Genomic DNA, 17,338 nt, shown 5'->3' with positions numbered 1-17,338 from the left:
CAGAATGCACCACAATCCTTTCTATATATTCACACACTTACAATAACAATAAAAATGCAAGCTGTAATGACCTCTCAAAAAATATAGTGGAGATATGTATAAATCCCATATAAAAGTAACATAGATGGTTGAAAGTTTCTGTACAAAAACCATCTTACAGTTTCTTACAGTTTGATGGTTTTTGGCCTTCTCAGAGAGGCAATTACTTGTATATTCACATGCTTTAAAGGAAATTTGCATATAATTGCTTATAGCTAGGTTATATATGCTTGAAAAATGGTCCAAAAAACTACAAAACCGTTATAACTATTTTATTTTTGAAATTAGCGGGATGTCGTGTTCGGCGAAGTTATGTGTTTTACCATTATCTATAACTTTGTAGAACATCAGAAAAACGTAGAATCAATAATTCGAAAGTTATTGCGCAAAAACCCTTTTCAAGGGGCTGATGATAAAAAACGTAACGTATCTTGAAAAGTAACGGAGTTAAAATCTTGACGTCTTTGGAAAAGTTGCTCCAAATAACATTTTCTATAACTTTTGTGAAGACACCAACCTTGTATCTTGAAAAATGCAAAAAATAACTTTTCTATCTCACTTTTAGGGGGATTGATCATTTTTTACAATAGTTCAAAAGAAGCTCCTTATTATAACGAAAAACTTTCTCGAAGACACCATGACGCTAAACGTCATAGTTAAAAAGTTATTAATTAAGCGCGCTAAAATGACGAAATCAGCCACTGTGCATTGCCGAGATGCTCAAAGCTGATCCCGTAGTATCTGCACACATGTTGCATCAACTATTCTGCAACATATGAGAAAACGCGACTTCCGGTCGACTGGATGCAAGGCGTCTTAGCAAATTTGCCCAAAAAGGTTGACCTGACTGTATGCCATAATTGGCGGGTTATCGTGTTGCTGTGCGTCGTTCTCAAAGTCCTCTGGAAAGTGATCCTTAGCGGATACAGGTGAAGATTGATGTAATTCTCCGGCGGCAGCAAGCAGGCATCCGTGTCGGACGATCCTGTGTAGACCATATTGTCACGCTCCGTATCATCTTGGAGCAAATCAATGAATTCCAAGAATACCTCTACTTGGTGTTCATTGATTACGAAAAATCTTTCGACCGTATAAATCACGAAAGCATGTGGGAAGCCTAAGGGTTGTCCCTAAGGGTGTCCCTAAGAAAATCATCGACCTCATTGAAGCACTGTACAGGGAATTATCATGCAGAGTACTGCACAACGGTGTCCTGTCCGATCCCATCCGGGTCGTTGCTGGATTAAGGCAAGGATGTATTCTATCACCGCTACTGTTCCTCATTCTTAATCAACGAGATCCTGGTAGGTGCGATTGATCGAGAACCAAATCGTGGGTTTACGTGGCAGCCAATTACCGTCGAGTACCTCAATGACTTCGAACTGGCTGATGACGTTGCTCTTTTAGCTCAACAGCGCACAGTGGCCGGAAGCCGGACAAAACCTCAAAAATCGACTTCAATATTTTATTTTTCTAATATTTTTCTTCCATTGTAGATACTTCAACTAAGAAAACCCCAAATTTTCAAGTCATTTGGTTGAAAATTTAGTCTTGTAAATTTTTTCAAAGTTGAAGTTTTATGTGCTACAATACTAGTATTTATTGTCTTTATTTTATGAGCTTCCTTCATGAGTTCGTTGCAAAAGTTAGGAAGACTTGAATAATGTGACAATATTTTTTGTGTTTTTGAGTATGAATAACCATTACATTTCAGGGATTGTTTGGAATTCAATCACAAAATTATTATGTTTTTACAATATGCAAACATATTGACTTTTATGAAATATTGAAGAAAAACTTCGTATTAAAGAGATCCAGTACTTGTTTAGGAAACATCAGAAAACGACGTCGTATCCCGGATCTGACGTGCAATTTTGTCTTGTTTTTGGCTATATAGGTCACTGTTTGCGCATTTTTGCGCTAAGCGCAAAAAAATTTTTTTTTCTTCTATCAGGTCACAATGGAGCCGCATGGTTGTGGAGGAAGTGATATTGATTGAAGTTTAAATTTTATCTTAATATAGTTCAAATTGACTTCAGAATACTAACATTTTAGTGTAATTATCATTCTGAAAGAGACTTTCACCAAGTCAGATGGTCATAGGGGGAAGGAGGGGGGGGGGGTCTGATAATGTAATGGCCATAGTTTTAACAATTTTTATTATTTATTTTTAAATATTATATTATTTTTACACAGAAAAACGCAAGAAGATGGATGCTCCAGTTAAAAACAGTAAGCTGGAGAGGAAAGGAGTGATGACTAAGTATGAATAAGCCTTTATTTACGTAGACACTACCTACATGTTGCTTCACCAGATACAACTAACTCTTTTAACCTTCAAAATAAAAGAAAGAAAAACATGAAAAATAACTACAAATCATTGCTCATTGATTTTCTTAAACTGGTCGTTCCTTCGATTCATCTTAATCGTTAGAATTGCTCAACAACCTTGGAAGCAATCTCTTCTCGAACTTCAATCGAAGTTTCAATATATAGTGATACAAATTCGTCGACATCTACGCGTTTCTTTTCTACATGCACATCGCTACAGTTCAAAGCAGCAATCATCTATAAAATATAAAAGGAATTCACTAAACGACGTAAAACGCTACGTTATCTTTGAATATTTTAATCGCAATTTTATGAAACGAACATTTTACGCTCTTTAGTGAAACCCCTTGTATTAATTTTGTAAACTTGAAGTTTTATTGTATATTATTCATGCAGTTTCGTTAGACACATTTCTACTGAACGACACACAGAGTGATAAAGATTTTGAAAATATTTGCTGGAACTCTACTGTTCATCAATATGATTACCGATCTTTGATGATCGTTTATCAAAAACTCCCTTCAATATTGCGAATATAAATTGCCAATTATTTACAGATAGGGTTGTTTCGGTTGCTTCGACAAGTGATAGCAGAGATCGATGTACCTTACAACCCAAACTCGGAAGAGCATATATGAAGTTGTTGAAACGATATTGATAAAAAGCAGTTCATATTTTACGCAGTTCACTATATTAGACTATCTGACTCCAAAACGATTGAATTAACACACCTCCGTGTACCCACCGTAAAATGGCACGTGGTCTATGGGCAGTCCCTGAGAATAGACCACGTCTTGTCAGCCAACATTGGTGTGTATCTGAATTGATCCGTTGAAAGAAAACGTAGGTAAACGATTTTTTCTAATGATTTATGTAGTTTTGAAGATTTTGGACCACCCTAACAGCAACAAATACACAATTACAGTTTATTTCAATACCAATACACGATTTAAGAACTCCCAAATTAAAAGGTTCATCAAAATCTACGTTCAGAAAGCACATCGTGATAGCTTATTATCGATTATTTTTACATGCTTTCCATAATCAGCAGATATCAAAATTTTGAACCACCCTAATAAAGTAAAATCAAAATATATGAAAAGTTCCATATCAGAAATAGATTTAGGGAACAAAAATCATCATAACCTGTGAATTTGAGCAATTTCGGTTAACATTTGAGGTTTTGTCCGGCTTTTGTATGGAGGCCCGCCACTGTGCAGCGCTCTGATATGCAGAGTAAGCTCAAAGATCTTGCCGATCGCACTTCGGCGGCAGGTATCACTATTAACGTCAACAAGACCAAATCGTTGGATGAAAACACGCTCAACCCTTCAAGATTCACGGTAGAACGAAGAAAGCTTCCTATATCTTGGTAGCCAAATGGCGGCTGATGGTGGCACCAAGATCGACATAGGTGCAGGGTGTTAGATTGGAACCCAGCAGGACATCGCAGCAGAGGCAAACCCAGAGGCTTATGGCGGCGTAGCCTCAACAAGGAAATAAAGGAAGTTGACAGAAATTTGACCTGATCACAGGTTAAGGCGATGGCTGGCAATCGCTCAGGATGGAGATCTTTCAATTCGGCCCTCTGCACCACCATGGGTGCTCGGGACTGAAAGTAAGTCTGTCAAACTGAGTCTAGTTCACTGAAAGGACCCTTTGCAGGAGTACTGACCGACACAACAGGATCCATATGAGACATCGACTCGTCGACTCCTGGCCCGAAGCAAATTCGTAACCCCGCCAGTTGAAGGTGAAATTTCCTCCTCTCCTCACCTTGACGAAGGCCATTTCTTTGCTCAGGATATGTACAAGCATACGGCTACACGAGGACATCACATCTTCAAACTTGGTAACACGGGTACGAAGATCGTCTGCTCGTGGAGCGGACCTGGTGTGATGATTAAAGCACGTGACTGGCACGCCGAGGATCGAATCCCACTCCCGACAAACTCACGAAAATGTGAGTTCTTCCTTCGGAAGAGAAGTAAAGCGCGGATCCCGAGATGAACTAGCCTAGGGCTTAAAATCTCGTTAGTACAGATAAAAAAATCGTCTGCTCGACGATGGAAAGAGTACCGTATACTGTTAAAGTACCTTGAACGGGTAAGGTCATGAATTATACGCCGCGGGTCGCCTCGGATTAAAACCCATCCAATGTGGTCATCCATGGTCTGCCGGAATTGTCTCCGGACGAAATCGTCGGAGAGCCTGAATGAAGCCAAGCTGCAGCCGATCAACGTATTCTCTATGGCTTGGCGAAGCGCATTGGGACAGCCTGATGTACCATTGGTTGCGAAATGTTCCACTTCATGGCGGACCTCCAGGACTTCAGGTCTCTGTTCGACATCGTTGTCGATTCGAGAAGATAATTGTCAAGCAAAATACGTGGAAACCCGCAAAAAGCCATCCTCTTGGAACCACATTTCCCGCCGCATCAACAAAACGTCCCGACCCAATTACCATTCAGCCTCGCCTTGCCGCAGTAGTAACGAATCCCTGGAGACTATCTCCTTCATAACGGTTTGGGGCTCACCTGGACTCAGTACGCCCCCACTATGCTGTGGAAATGACTGGGACAAGCTGCCCCACACCCAGACGGTCGATGACGACCTCTACACGCCAGCGTAGCAAATGATGAAGTTTGTATGGATGGAATATGTACCAGGCGCTGCATGGCTGCCACTCTATGGAGCAGCATCTTGAGGCATCCACTACGGTGCTTTTAAATTGAGACTGGAGGAAGTGGTTTGGCGCATCAAGTTGAAAACCATCGATGCCATTTTGGTGTCAAGGTTACTAAACCGATTTTGATGAAAATTTTATGGTATAAGCTACATATAATGTAGCATTACTGGTCCAAAAATCAGCTGTTTTGGTGTACGCAGTCTAAAGTTATGAAAAAAAAAAAATGTGTGACCAAATTTTGACCGTATCACCCTTTACAATCACAAGTTTGCACGCTGGTCCTCCGGAAAGTTAGAAGGTTAATGTCAGGTCCTTCGAGCCAAACGTGAAACTAGAAAACATCAAAAAAGAAACAAGACAATAATACGAACGCGATCCAATGGCAACGATCAGACTCGCCAACTTGGTCAAATTATTGGGAGGGGGGGGGGTTGCAAAGCCTGATTTTTCTGATTATTTGTATGGGAATATCGAAAAATCGTCAAATATGGGGGGGGGGGGGGCATGCTTGACCCCCCCCCTTAGTTGGCGCCAATGGCAACGACCTAAGCGACGGAAAAGGACTTCCGATTGTAAACACGTAGAACTGCAGATCTCTCAATTTTCATGAGAATGTCTAGGTCACGGGCCGGTTTTTCAACTATAGAATAATCAACGTTTACCGTACACACTCAGGAAGCACTGATGATGACAAGGGCGTAGCCTACGCTCAGGTAGGCCACGAGAAGGAATTCAGACCGGTAATTGGAAAAGTTCAACGCCCATCAGCTGACGAACGAAAACGGAATAAGACTCAACTTAGAGTAACTTATCGTTACTCCTGGAGATCACCACATTGACGGAATCTCAACTCAACCACATTCCGATTGATAGACGGCACTTCTCCGACATTATCGACGTCAAAACTTATCATGGCGCTAACATCGACTTTGACCACTACTTTGGGATGCTCAAACTGCGCCAAAAACTCTCTTTTATCAACAATGTACGATACCGTACCCGAGCAAAGTCTAACAACAAAATGATAGCAAATCGAAAACAAGGTTTGTAATCAGCAGCAAATTGATATCACATTTTGATATCAGATTGTCTTGATTCAATTTGATTTCAAATTTTGATTTCGTTTTGCTGTCACTTCAACTTATTATAGATATTAAAGTTTTTAAGTAATTCTTTAAACTTCTAGGCGACTTGGTATAATACAACTAATGCTATACCATCAGTGCAATTAACATATTGCATTTAAGTTTTCATATCATTCGAAAAACTCTACATTTAACGATTTTTTTCATTTTTTCGCACTGATAGCAAAAACAGTTATCAAATTGATATCACTGATGGTAGGAATTGTTTTCAACTTGCTGTTACGAGAACATTTTCCTGCTCTCATTTTTGATGTTTTAACCGTTAAAACGACCAAAATGACAACAACCTGAGTTATCATAATTTGCAATATCACAACATCAAAATTAGTTTTCAATTTGCTGTCAAGCTTTGCTCGGGTAGACAGCCGCTTCGGTACGACCTAGGGTCACTGACACAACCGAAAGTTGCCTCAGGGTACGCGCAGAATCTCAAGGCAGCGTTACCGGACGAGGGCGAGCACCATGAGGTCCTGGACATGAAAAGGAAAGCAGCGGGTGTGCTCATGAGCATTATTTACCATATCTACAAGAAAGATGGCAAGTTAGAGTTTGATAACTTCCAAGCAATCACCATTCTGAATGCCACCTACAAAGTACTAACCCAGGTCATCTTCCACAGTCTATCACCTATAATGAACGTGTTCATTGGAAGTTATCAAGCCGGCTTCGTCGATGGACGATCGGTAGAGGACCAGATCTATACCGCACGGCACATCCTCCAGAAATCCTAACATCCAAGAGGTTACCGAAGTCGGAAGGATACGACGAGCAAAGCATATTGCAAGAAACCCGGACATTTAATTTGGAAAGATTGTGTTCACGAGAAATCCGCATGGTACAAGACGACATGCATAGAGCACAGCAAACAAGGTGGACTGACCAGGTGGACTGACGAAGCAAAGGCTTCGTGCCGCGAATTGAAATGTGTCCGAATAAGAAAAGAAGCCTTACGAAGGACGGTTCTGGAGTGCTGGAAAGGTGGAAGCAACATTAGGGTGCCTGTACCAGTTATCGCACAACCTAAGAAAAACTATTTATACAAAAATAAGAAGAAGACCGACGAATGTAAACAATAAGTCAAATGATTGATTAGTTTTCATATTTTACAGGAAAAATATAAAAACGGAGCCAAAACCACTTTTAGTATTTATTACGGCGTGTGCCAATGATAGGAACCCTGTACCAGTTATGGACACATTTGTTAATTTGGGTTCCACTTCGCACTATTTACATGCATTCCTTATGGGATTTGCCATAACTGGTACACTATGGCGAAATAGGGTGCAAGGAGGCCGAAAACTTAAGGAAAATGATTTATTTCTACCATAATTTGAGCAAATTGTGAAATTTTAATGATTGCAATTATCATTTGTGATCGTGATCTGTTGTTCACGAATTTTTTCTTGTTGATTTGTAGCTTTAAAGGTTGAAAATCAACTATGGCGAATGTGAGGTACTATAGCCATAACTGGTACACTGAGCCTAAGAACACCTAAACGCCGCAGAGAACGGTTTTATGTGCGTCTCATAGCTTTGTCGTAATTTAAAATGACGAGCGTAGCTCAGCTGCCTGTAGCAAACAAGGAATATCATTACGATAGTTGAAATATACTTACATATAAAAACAAAAACCTAAGTATTCTTTTGTGGGTTAATATGTACAAAACGTTTCCGGTCTGAGGGTCAATCACCGGTAATCGATGGATACGGTTGTGGATAAGCGTTTTGATGGCATCGTACAACGACGCGTCCGGTCCAATACTAACTAGCTTTTTAACCTCCTCCTGCAGGACACCTGAAATTCGAGTAAAAAAATCAGTATCCACTGAGCAATGCTACTACAATCAGGTAACTCACTTCGCCACGTCTCGAGCTTGTGCTCCTCCAGTTCGTCCATCGACGAGTTGGGCGATTTGTAGTACATCTTCAGGATCTTGATGAAGTCGGTGATTGTCAGCATGCCAACGAACTCCTGCCGCTTCGAGTCCCAGAGCGGTGCCGCCCGGACGCCATTGTAGACGAGCGCGTAGAATGCCTTCTTGACGAGCAGCTGAGTATCGAAGACAACCAGTTTGGCCGACGTCGGCACCAAATCGTAGCACTTGTGGAATCGGAAGAACTTGACAAAGATCTGCGACTCGTCTTCTTCTGCGGGGTAAAAGAGATGAAGGTTAAGTTTGTTGACTGATTGGTCATTTCATAAAACATAAGGTTGACAAAAGTTTCCATTCTGATTCTGAACCCCATCCACAAACCACCACCGGTACCTTTCCTTAGCAGATTGGCCAGCAGCCGTTTCCAGGCGCTGGAAACCGACTCAAACTCTTTGATGCTTTCGAGCGGGTAGGTCTCGGTGTTGAAGAGATCGTGGTCTCCTGCCCCGAGCACCAACCGGCCGGCGTAGTTCGAGTAGAAATGCAACGTTGGCCATGGCTCGCGGTTGGGCCGCTGGCCACCGTACGAGCCATTGTGGCTTCTATTCCTGTGGTAGCTAATTTTCTCAAAGTACGGATTCACATAACACACTGAACGTTCGTTGGTTGGAAGACGATAGTAAAAGACACAGATAAAGCCTTTCGAATTGATCGCATGGGTTGGGGTTGTGACACATATGTATGCAACGTGTTTTAACGGAATGGACAGTTTGTGCATGCTATGTGGTGTTTCATGATGATTTCTACGCGAATCTGAAGGTTTCTATGATACTGTTTTATTCGAAGCTATTTTAAGAGATCGAACAAAATAATGAAGTGAAATTCTGAAGATCTACGAGTAAAGAGGAGATAAGAAAATTGACCTTTATTTCTCAATATGACCAGTTTTGTTATATTTTTTGGGTTGTGCTATGTCTTTCAACTTGTTCATTATTCCAAACTGGAATTCAGTCTTCCAATTCTACTCAAGTAACTGGAATTCCCGCTTCTAATAACAAAATACAGTTTCAACTTCCACAAAGTTCAGATAAAGATTCAAACTGAACCTCTTGGCTGCTTGAGACGCTAAAGCATGAGCACGAGCAAGCTCCTGCTACTTAAAGTTTCATAAAACCTTTCATCTTCTGTTCATAAATACAGCATAAAAGCTGTTTAATATGGTCACTCAGATTCTCGATCGGAACTTTGCTTAGAAGTTCCAACAATGCTCATTATTAGCCTCTTGAACAGTTTGAAAGCGTCATTACTTCTACTGCCAGGGTCTATGGACCTCCTTGTATTTCGAAAACCACTCCGAGTTATGTTCCAGCTCATCCAAAACATTCTGGTTATCAAAATTACTGTTACATAACACTTGTAATAGTAGCCATTTATGCTGCATTGAGTGACGTTACATTGTAAACTGTATTCGCTGAAACCTCCTGAATACCAATTCAGCCGTTTACAATTTTAGCAGTTACGGTTGCTATAAACGGTAACATAAATAAACTATAGCCCATGTCCACTTGGAATCTTATAAACCATTGTAAGATTCTCTTATGGGCCATTCAAACCACCCTGGAGTTCAGATCCAGTCGCCAAAACTGTCCTGGAGTTCAATTTTTGACGCGGTAGTTGTTTCACTAAAAACTACAACAATACATAAATAAATTTAATCTATGACCCCCATTAAATCTCACGAGCCATTTGCAGGTGTTCAAGATCAGCCAAACTACTATTGAGTTCAGACCTATAGGCCTACATTTGTGACGGTGCCATTTCTATCACAACAAGTATTTTCAGTACATCCAAATTAACCTGGAGTTCAGTCCTCAACGTCTACACAGCCATAACAATGACTTTTTTTTTTGCTATAAACTGTAACTGTAATTCTCCTTTAATCAAGCACGCTAGTGAGAGTTCACATCCCTGCATACTACAAACTTGTAATCAGAAGGCGCAGAATGTTGTTAATTGACTATAATGAAGGATGAATTTGTAAAAAAAAAATCGTTCTGGTAGGATTCGAACCCACTATTTTGTATTCGCTGGACCAGCGCTTTAACCAACTAAGCCAACGGAACAAACAATGATGCTGCGGAATAAAAAGCCAAACTAACTCCGAGCTCACACCATGAGCATTCTCTTTTAACAAATTCATCTCTCTTTCGGCTTAGATGCCAATTTCCAACACATTCGTATTTATGCCCACTAACAAAATATAAAATATATACAAAAATAAGAAAAAATAGTGCTCTTTTGCTCCGTTTTAGGTAGGATAGAAGTGCTTAAGATGCTTTGTTCCCCTATAAGAGTTCATCTGTACATTTTCCAAAGGTTTTCCGGGGATTGTTCTTGGAATATTTCGCGAAGTTTCGCACTAATTTCTTTACAAAAGTTCTCTTGGGGTTTTATTGTAGTCTTCCTCTCGCTGCTTCTACAACATTTCCTTGATATTTCTCCAGCAGTTGGTTAAGCATATAACCCAGACTTTTTAGTAACATTTCTCCAGAGCTTCTTGCGTATTATTTTTATTCTAATTTTTCCCGAGGTTGCTCCCAGATGACCTTTTGAAATATCTCCAAGAGTTTCCCGGAGAAATTATTCCTGGAAGTTTTCGCGGCCTTTTACAGGAGATTCCTCCTGAGATTCTTTCTACAGCTTCTGATGGGATTTTCCAGGAGTTTCTCCCAGTATGTCATTCTGAGGATTATCGGGTTATCTTTTAGAGTTCTATGCGGAATTGTTCCGAGATTTCTTTACGAAATTTTATCCAAAAGTGTTTCCAGAACTTCTAGCAGCTTTTTTTCTGGATTAAACTCAAGGACTTTACCGAAAATTCATTTTTTTTCTCCTGTGACTTCTACCAAACACTTTTAATTTATTATATTTGCTTCTACCACGTTTTCCGATATTTCTCCAGGTAGCTTCCCGAAATTTCCCCATAGTTTGTCACGGGGTATCTCCCAGCGATTTTGGCCTGATTTGTCCTTGCTTCTTATGTGGTTTTCTAAAAGTTTCCCTCGGAATTTACCCAGAGATGCTCACAATATTATTTTAGAAGTTTTTTTTTCTATGATGAGATATCCCCGAAAATTTATCCTTTCTGCAGAAGCTCCTCCTAAAATTTCTCCTATACTTTCTGAGGGGATTTTTTCTAGAAGCATTCTTAGGAATTTCCGGGATATCAGTAAGAATTGAACACGGGATCTTTCCGAGATTTCCTTCCAGAATTCTCTCAGGGATTTCTTTCTAGATGAATTCTTTCCAATGCTCCTCTCGTTTTTTTTCCCCGAGATTTTTTTCGGAGTTACCTGCAGGGTCTCTACCAGAATTATGCCCAAAATTTTGACTGGAGGTCTATTCCGCATTTTGTGTACCAGAGTTTCTTCCAGCAGTTTTTAATAGATTTCCCCGGGATTTATCCCGCACTTCCTTGAGGGGTCTTTCCCGGAATTTCTCCCAGGATTTTGCCTAGGGTTATTCTTGGGAAAACCTTCAGAATTTCTTGAAAAAAGGTGCTTTCTAACATGAATGCGACCCAATTTTTCCAGAGAATTGCTCTAAAAAAATGAGAAAAATCAACCCAAGTAACCACGGTGCTGAAGCATTATTGCATGCAGATATACGGTGTACTTAGAGCAATTTTTACTTTACATGCAAACTTAAAGTTGATTTAAAGTGGAAATGGGCAATTATGCGACTGCTTCAAGATTATACCAGTATAATCCTAATTTGATTCTATAATTGCCCACTTCCACTTTAAATCAACCTTAAGTTTGCATGTAAGGTAATGATTGCACTAAATACACCGTATATCTGCATGCAATAAGGCTTCAGCACTGTGGTTACTTGGGAAGGTAGGAAACCCTGAAGAAATTCTTGAATGTGTAAAAACAAATTTGGAATGAAATTTTGAAAAAAAAAATCGTTTTTGCAAAAGTTTTCGGAAGAATTCCGTATGGTCAAGGAACAACTCCGGAAGGAATCAGAGGAATGCCGGAAAATAAAGAGAGATTCTTAGACTTGCCTCGGGAGAATTCTCAGAAGGTTGTCCTTTTTTTAAAAAAAAAAAAGACAGACACGTTCAATGCTTCCAGTGAGCTATTTGCTCTTTGAAGTAAGCACGACACTAGACAACGGACTAGTATGCAACGCCCAGTGGCACAGCCGAAAACTTTTCCTGACAGCTGCGGCGGGAATCGAACCCGCGCTCCTTAGCACGATGCGACTAAAGGCTTGGTGACCTTAGCCGCACGACCACGAAGCCACATGTCCTTGTGGGATTTTACCTAGATTTCCTTTCGAGATTCCTCGCGGTGTTCGTTCTGGGATTTCTCCTAGCATGTCGTTTGGGATTATCTCCCAAAATTCTTAAAAAAAAATGAGAGGATTTCTCAAAGAATCGATAGTGGCATTTCTCCGGAGATTTTTCTGAAAAAAAGCGGAAAATGGAAATTGAAAATGAATCCGAGAGCAATCCCAGTCGGAGCGGACCAGCTGTGATGGTTGAAGCCCCTGACAATCACGCCGAGTGCCTGGGATCGAATCTCACTCCCGACAAACTCGCAAAATTTGAGTTTCCGAGTTGAACTCGCCCCGGGTAAAAAATAATCTGGTTTATAAAGAAAAAAAAAGAAAGAATCTATAACAAATTTCTAGAAAAACTCATAAAAAAAAAGTTCTTGCAAAGTCTCTGGAAGAACACTTGAAGGAGTTGAAGGACAAAAAACGATAGCAATTAGACGAATATCGAGAATAATTTCTAGAGAATTTCTTAGAGGGATTTTTATAAAGTCCTTGGAGGAATCTTGGGAGAGCTCCCAGAAAGAATCTTCAAAGAAATTCCAAATAAAATTCCAGGAAATATCCGAGGATAATTTCAAGCATCAATCACAAGAGAAAATTCAGAATAAAATCCTCCGGAAATTTTTTGAAGTGTTTCAGAATGAATACCATGATGAAATCCGAGAATAATCCTGGGAGGAAGTTCCGATAACAATCCCGTAAGAACCCCTGGTGAGCTTTGTATGAAGCCGTGGAATTGCAAAGCAAGGAATGTTTGCAGAATATATTTATATTCAGGAATTCCAGGAGTAGTTCAAGTAAAAACTTGAAAGTTAAGCAAAGAGAAATTCTGAATGTATATAATTTATGGAGACATCCAAAAGCTGTGATTCCTCAGAGAGTTCTTGAGATCATATCACAGTCTTCTTCCAAGTATCACCAGCATCCACCTCAATACATACATTTACATCGGTGCCGCCAGTTTTAAACTAAAACTGCCAAATTGTCATCTTGATTTCTGGATTTCCATCAATGAAAATGAGTTTTGGACCAAATCCCTACAATGCTGAACCACCAGTAGAGACCACTGGAACAAGCTTATTAAAAATTATAGTATGTACAGGTCGAACTGGATTATCTGGGGACCTGAAAACAATTTCACCCTGGATAATCAAACCACCCAGAAAACCGATCCGTTTGTTTTGTTTTTTTTTTAGTTTTTCAGTTTTAGCAAAAAAAAATCTTGTGTTGTGAGAGGAACCAGCAATTGTTGTGGATTAATCCCGAAATTCCTTTTGGGGATTCCTCCAGGAAATGTCTCTGGGGATTCCTCAACGAATAATGCCTGTGGATTCCTCTAAATTCCTATGTGCCTTCAGAGGGTTTCTTTAGAGTTTGTTTTCAGATGTTCCTTTAGGGATTCCTACAAGAGCTTAGTATAGCATTCTTTTCAGAATACTTTTTGAGGATTAATCCATGAATACGATCTACGGATTTATCCAGGAACTACTAGAGGATTCCAAAAAAGAACTCCTGTAGAATTCATAAAAAAAAACTCCTGGAAAATTCCCATAACAAACTCCTGGAGGAGCTCCACAAGGAATTCCTTGAGGATTTTTAAAATGCACATCTGGAGCATTCTCAGAAAAAAAAACTCTTGGGGGAATCCCACAAGCAACCATTAATAGAAGGAACTCTTGGAATATTCCCAAAAGGGGGTTGAAAATGTCGATTTTAGTGTTACGTAATAAATAAATGCTGCCTAGATGAATTCTAGAAACAACTGCAGGGATCTATATCGAACTTTTGCGGCATTTTCAGATAAAACCAGTCCTGATTCTTTCAAAACAGTCGTTATTAGTGCACAGTGAATTATACAAAATTCAAAATATAAAATAACAACACGTATACATGAGAAGCCACCTAAAAGAGCATTCCTTATGCAAATACCCTAAAAATGATAGACGGTAGACACTACGACCCTTGAAAAAGGCCAATTTCCCAGGCCGAAACGTCGCAAATGTAAATAAAAATTGTTCTTGATTCGAAAACTGAGAAAGCCATTTCCCTTTCCATCAAGATTCCAGTCGTAAAATCCCATACTAGGCAATCCAGAAAGTTTCCAAATGTTGGACGAATGCCAGAAGTATCGGGGCCAGGCAGTCTTCGATGCACAATCTCAGAAATATTTCCGGAAAAAAATACTGGAAGGAACTTCTGATGGAATCTGAGAAAAAAAAAACTACTTGAGGATACCCTTGAAGAACTCCAAAAAGAACTCCTAGAGGAAACTCAAAAAGAAATTCTAGAGGAACTTCCAAAAAAAAAAAAGTTTGGAAAAATTCCGTAGGAGCTCCTGAAGAATGAGGTCGTCTAGGCATTTCATAAGCCTCGGAATGGGTTCTAGTGTTGGTAATGTAAAGCTCCTAGCTGAAGACAGTAGAATCTGTCTTTTGAGACCTCGAAGGGATTCCATAAGGAACGTCTGGGTAAATCTTATAAGAAAGTTCTGAAGGACTTGGGGAATTCGTAGAGGATCTCTGGGCTTTAACAGAATTAATTCTAGGCGGAATTCCCATTGCTGGTGGAACTCCTGAAGGATTTCCCGTAGAAACTAATCGTGGTTTTGGTGGATGAAAAAAGTAAGTATTACGAGTTTGGTATTTCATAACAGTTTGGATAACCAAGCACAACCCAAAATTATATCTTCAATCTTTTCTGTCGTTTCTATGATTTCGAACTCCAAAATATACGAAACGCACCAAGTCCACTGTACATTCAAGCTTAGAAAAAAGCCTCAAAAGGGCCAAGTAATGTGTGAATCTCTCATACATCATAGATCTTCAATAATAAAACAGCTATTCAATAATATCTACAATCATAAACGTAGAGTAAATGTAAAGCTTTGTGTAAGTGATCGTGTAACATGATGATTTGTGTCATGACATGAACGGATCGGCAAATAGCACTGCTGAAGTACGGATTCACAACTACTCATGGTACTGTCCAACAACAATCCTTCGTTATAACTATTACCACCCGAAGCCAGTGCTATTTCCGTTCCCGTTTCCCTCTAAAACAAATGAGTGAATTAGGCGATTAACCAAAATACTTTCAGATCTTGCGCCCGATGCCCTCGGATTTTGAAGCGCCACTACTGCCGCCACCACCACCGCTGCCTCCGCCTCCACCTGTCCCCACGGCATTTCGGCTGCACTGCAGGCAACAGCTGCTACAGTCGCTACTACTGTCCCCCCGGCCGATGCTCGACAGCGAACTACTTCCGCTACTGCTGCTGCTGTTGAAATACGCGATGCTGGTGTTGACGGACGTCGCGTAGCTTTCTTTGCGACTGAGACAATAGTGATGACAGGCACTGCAACAGCTCGAATGGCTGCTACACGTGCTGCAGGAGGCGTTCCGTTCCTTTTCGTTCGTCATAGTCCTGGGATGATGGGGGTGGGGAACGGGGGAGCTGGTGAGAGCTAGACAGTCTCCGGTTTGCTGTTCTGCCAATTGGTCAAATGTAGGTAACAACATGGTGAATCATTCGATGTAAAACACAAATGTCTATTAGCATGAAATGATATAGCATTTGGGTGATGATATTCCCTTGCTGTTGTTCGGAACGACGCTACCGCTGTTGTAATTAGGAAGGAATCCAAAATTACGTATACTAATTAGGGAGACAGGTTCTGTAGCTTTACAATAAACAAAACTGGTTCAGGTCTTTCTGTTGAGAAAATGATCTATTTTTTTCCTATCCACATCAGTGTCGTCTGTTAATTAAGGACATCTTTCCGTCGGTATTGTTTTATTTTAGACTTGATTTTAGAGCGATTTACACCTAATTGTAGGGCAATTGCTAATAACCATTCTAGTTTGAAGCTGTACGAACCTTACCTCAACACAAAAATTAGCTTTCAACGGCAAGAACTCATAAAACCAAGCGTTGTATAATGCCATTAATTAAAGATGCTTTGTGACCACGGTATTTGTTATGGCTATGTAGTACCATATAGCCACAGCTGTAAAGGCGTAGGTATTCAACATGGCCATGCTGAGGGTGACGGTTTCGACTCCAAATTTCTACACAAATTAATTTCAGGATTCCTCCAGAAGATTCTTCTGGGATTCCATGGTGAGTTTATTTAGGATGCCTTCAGAAGCTCTTTCAGGAATTTCTTCTGAGTTTCCTAGGGCAGTTCCACCAGGGATTTCTCCGCAGATTCACTTCAGATTTCTAAAGGAATTCCGTCTGGGATGCCTTCAGTAGCTCTACCAGGAGTACAGCAGGGATTTCTCCATAAATACATTCCGGATACCTTAAGGAATACCTCTTCTGGGCTTGCTCTAGGAGTTCCTGGATTCCTTAAGAAAATCTTTCCGAAATTCCGTGGATTTTCCTGAAATTTTTTCGAGGTTTCTTCTTTAAGGCTTTTTAAGATTCTTCTTGAGGTTCCTTCAGAGGTTCGCTCTTAGATTCTTCATGGAGTTTCATCTGAGATTCTCAAAAATATTCGTGCTGGGATTACTCCAGGACTCCTCCTATGATTTCTGCTGAGATTTAAAGATATTCCTTTTTGGATTTCTTCAGAATTTTCAGGAAACCTCCAGGAATTTCTTCAGATATTCTCCCAATCGTTTTTTTAGAATGTCTTCAGAAGTTTTTTTTGGGTTTTCAGAGGGAGGTCCTGGAAAAATGAAAACGCAAAAGGAAAAATAAAAGGAAACACGAAAGGAACCAGGGAAGGGAGGATTCATAAACGAATTCTTCAAGAAAATAGTTAGAAGGATTCCTTAAGGAGTTGCTGTAGGAAACTCGTAAGGAACTCTTAGAGAACTTCCACAAGGAATACATATAAAAACTCCAGGAGGAATACCTTAAAATACTGCTGGAAGAAATCTCTTAATAACCTTTTGGAGGATTTTCAT

At 40.1% G+C, this 17,338-nt stretch overlaps 1 protein-coding gene across 7 annotated transcripts in view; it reads right to left on the bottom strand.

The window, feature by feature from the left end:
* LOC109398792 (uncharacterized) overlaps positions 1-17,338 on the bottom strand; it is a 330,728-nt gene that overhangs the window by 6,902 nt on the left and 306,488 nt on the right. For all 7 annotated transcript variants that reach the window (XM_062856511.1, XM_062856512.1, XM_062856513.1 and 4 more), the window contains 2 exons: positions 8,061-8,351; positions 7,820-7,998 (listed from right to left, as the gene is read on the bottom strand). In XM_062856511.1, the coding sequence (XP_062712495.1) occupies positions 7,820-7,998; positions 8,061-8,351 (470 nt within the window). The remainder of the gene's footprint in view (positions 1-7,819; positions 7,999-8,060; positions 8,352-17,338) is intronic.

This window comes from Aedes albopictus, chromosome 3 (assembly GCF_035046485.1).
Source record: "Aedes albopictus strain Foshan chromosome 3, AalbF5, whole genome shotgun sequence".
NCBI lineage: Eukaryota > Metazoa > Arthropoda > Insecta > Diptera > Culicidae > Aedes > Aedes albopictus.
Note: the sequence above shows the minus strand (reverse complement) of the source record. Positions and strands in the feature narration are given on the sequence as shown.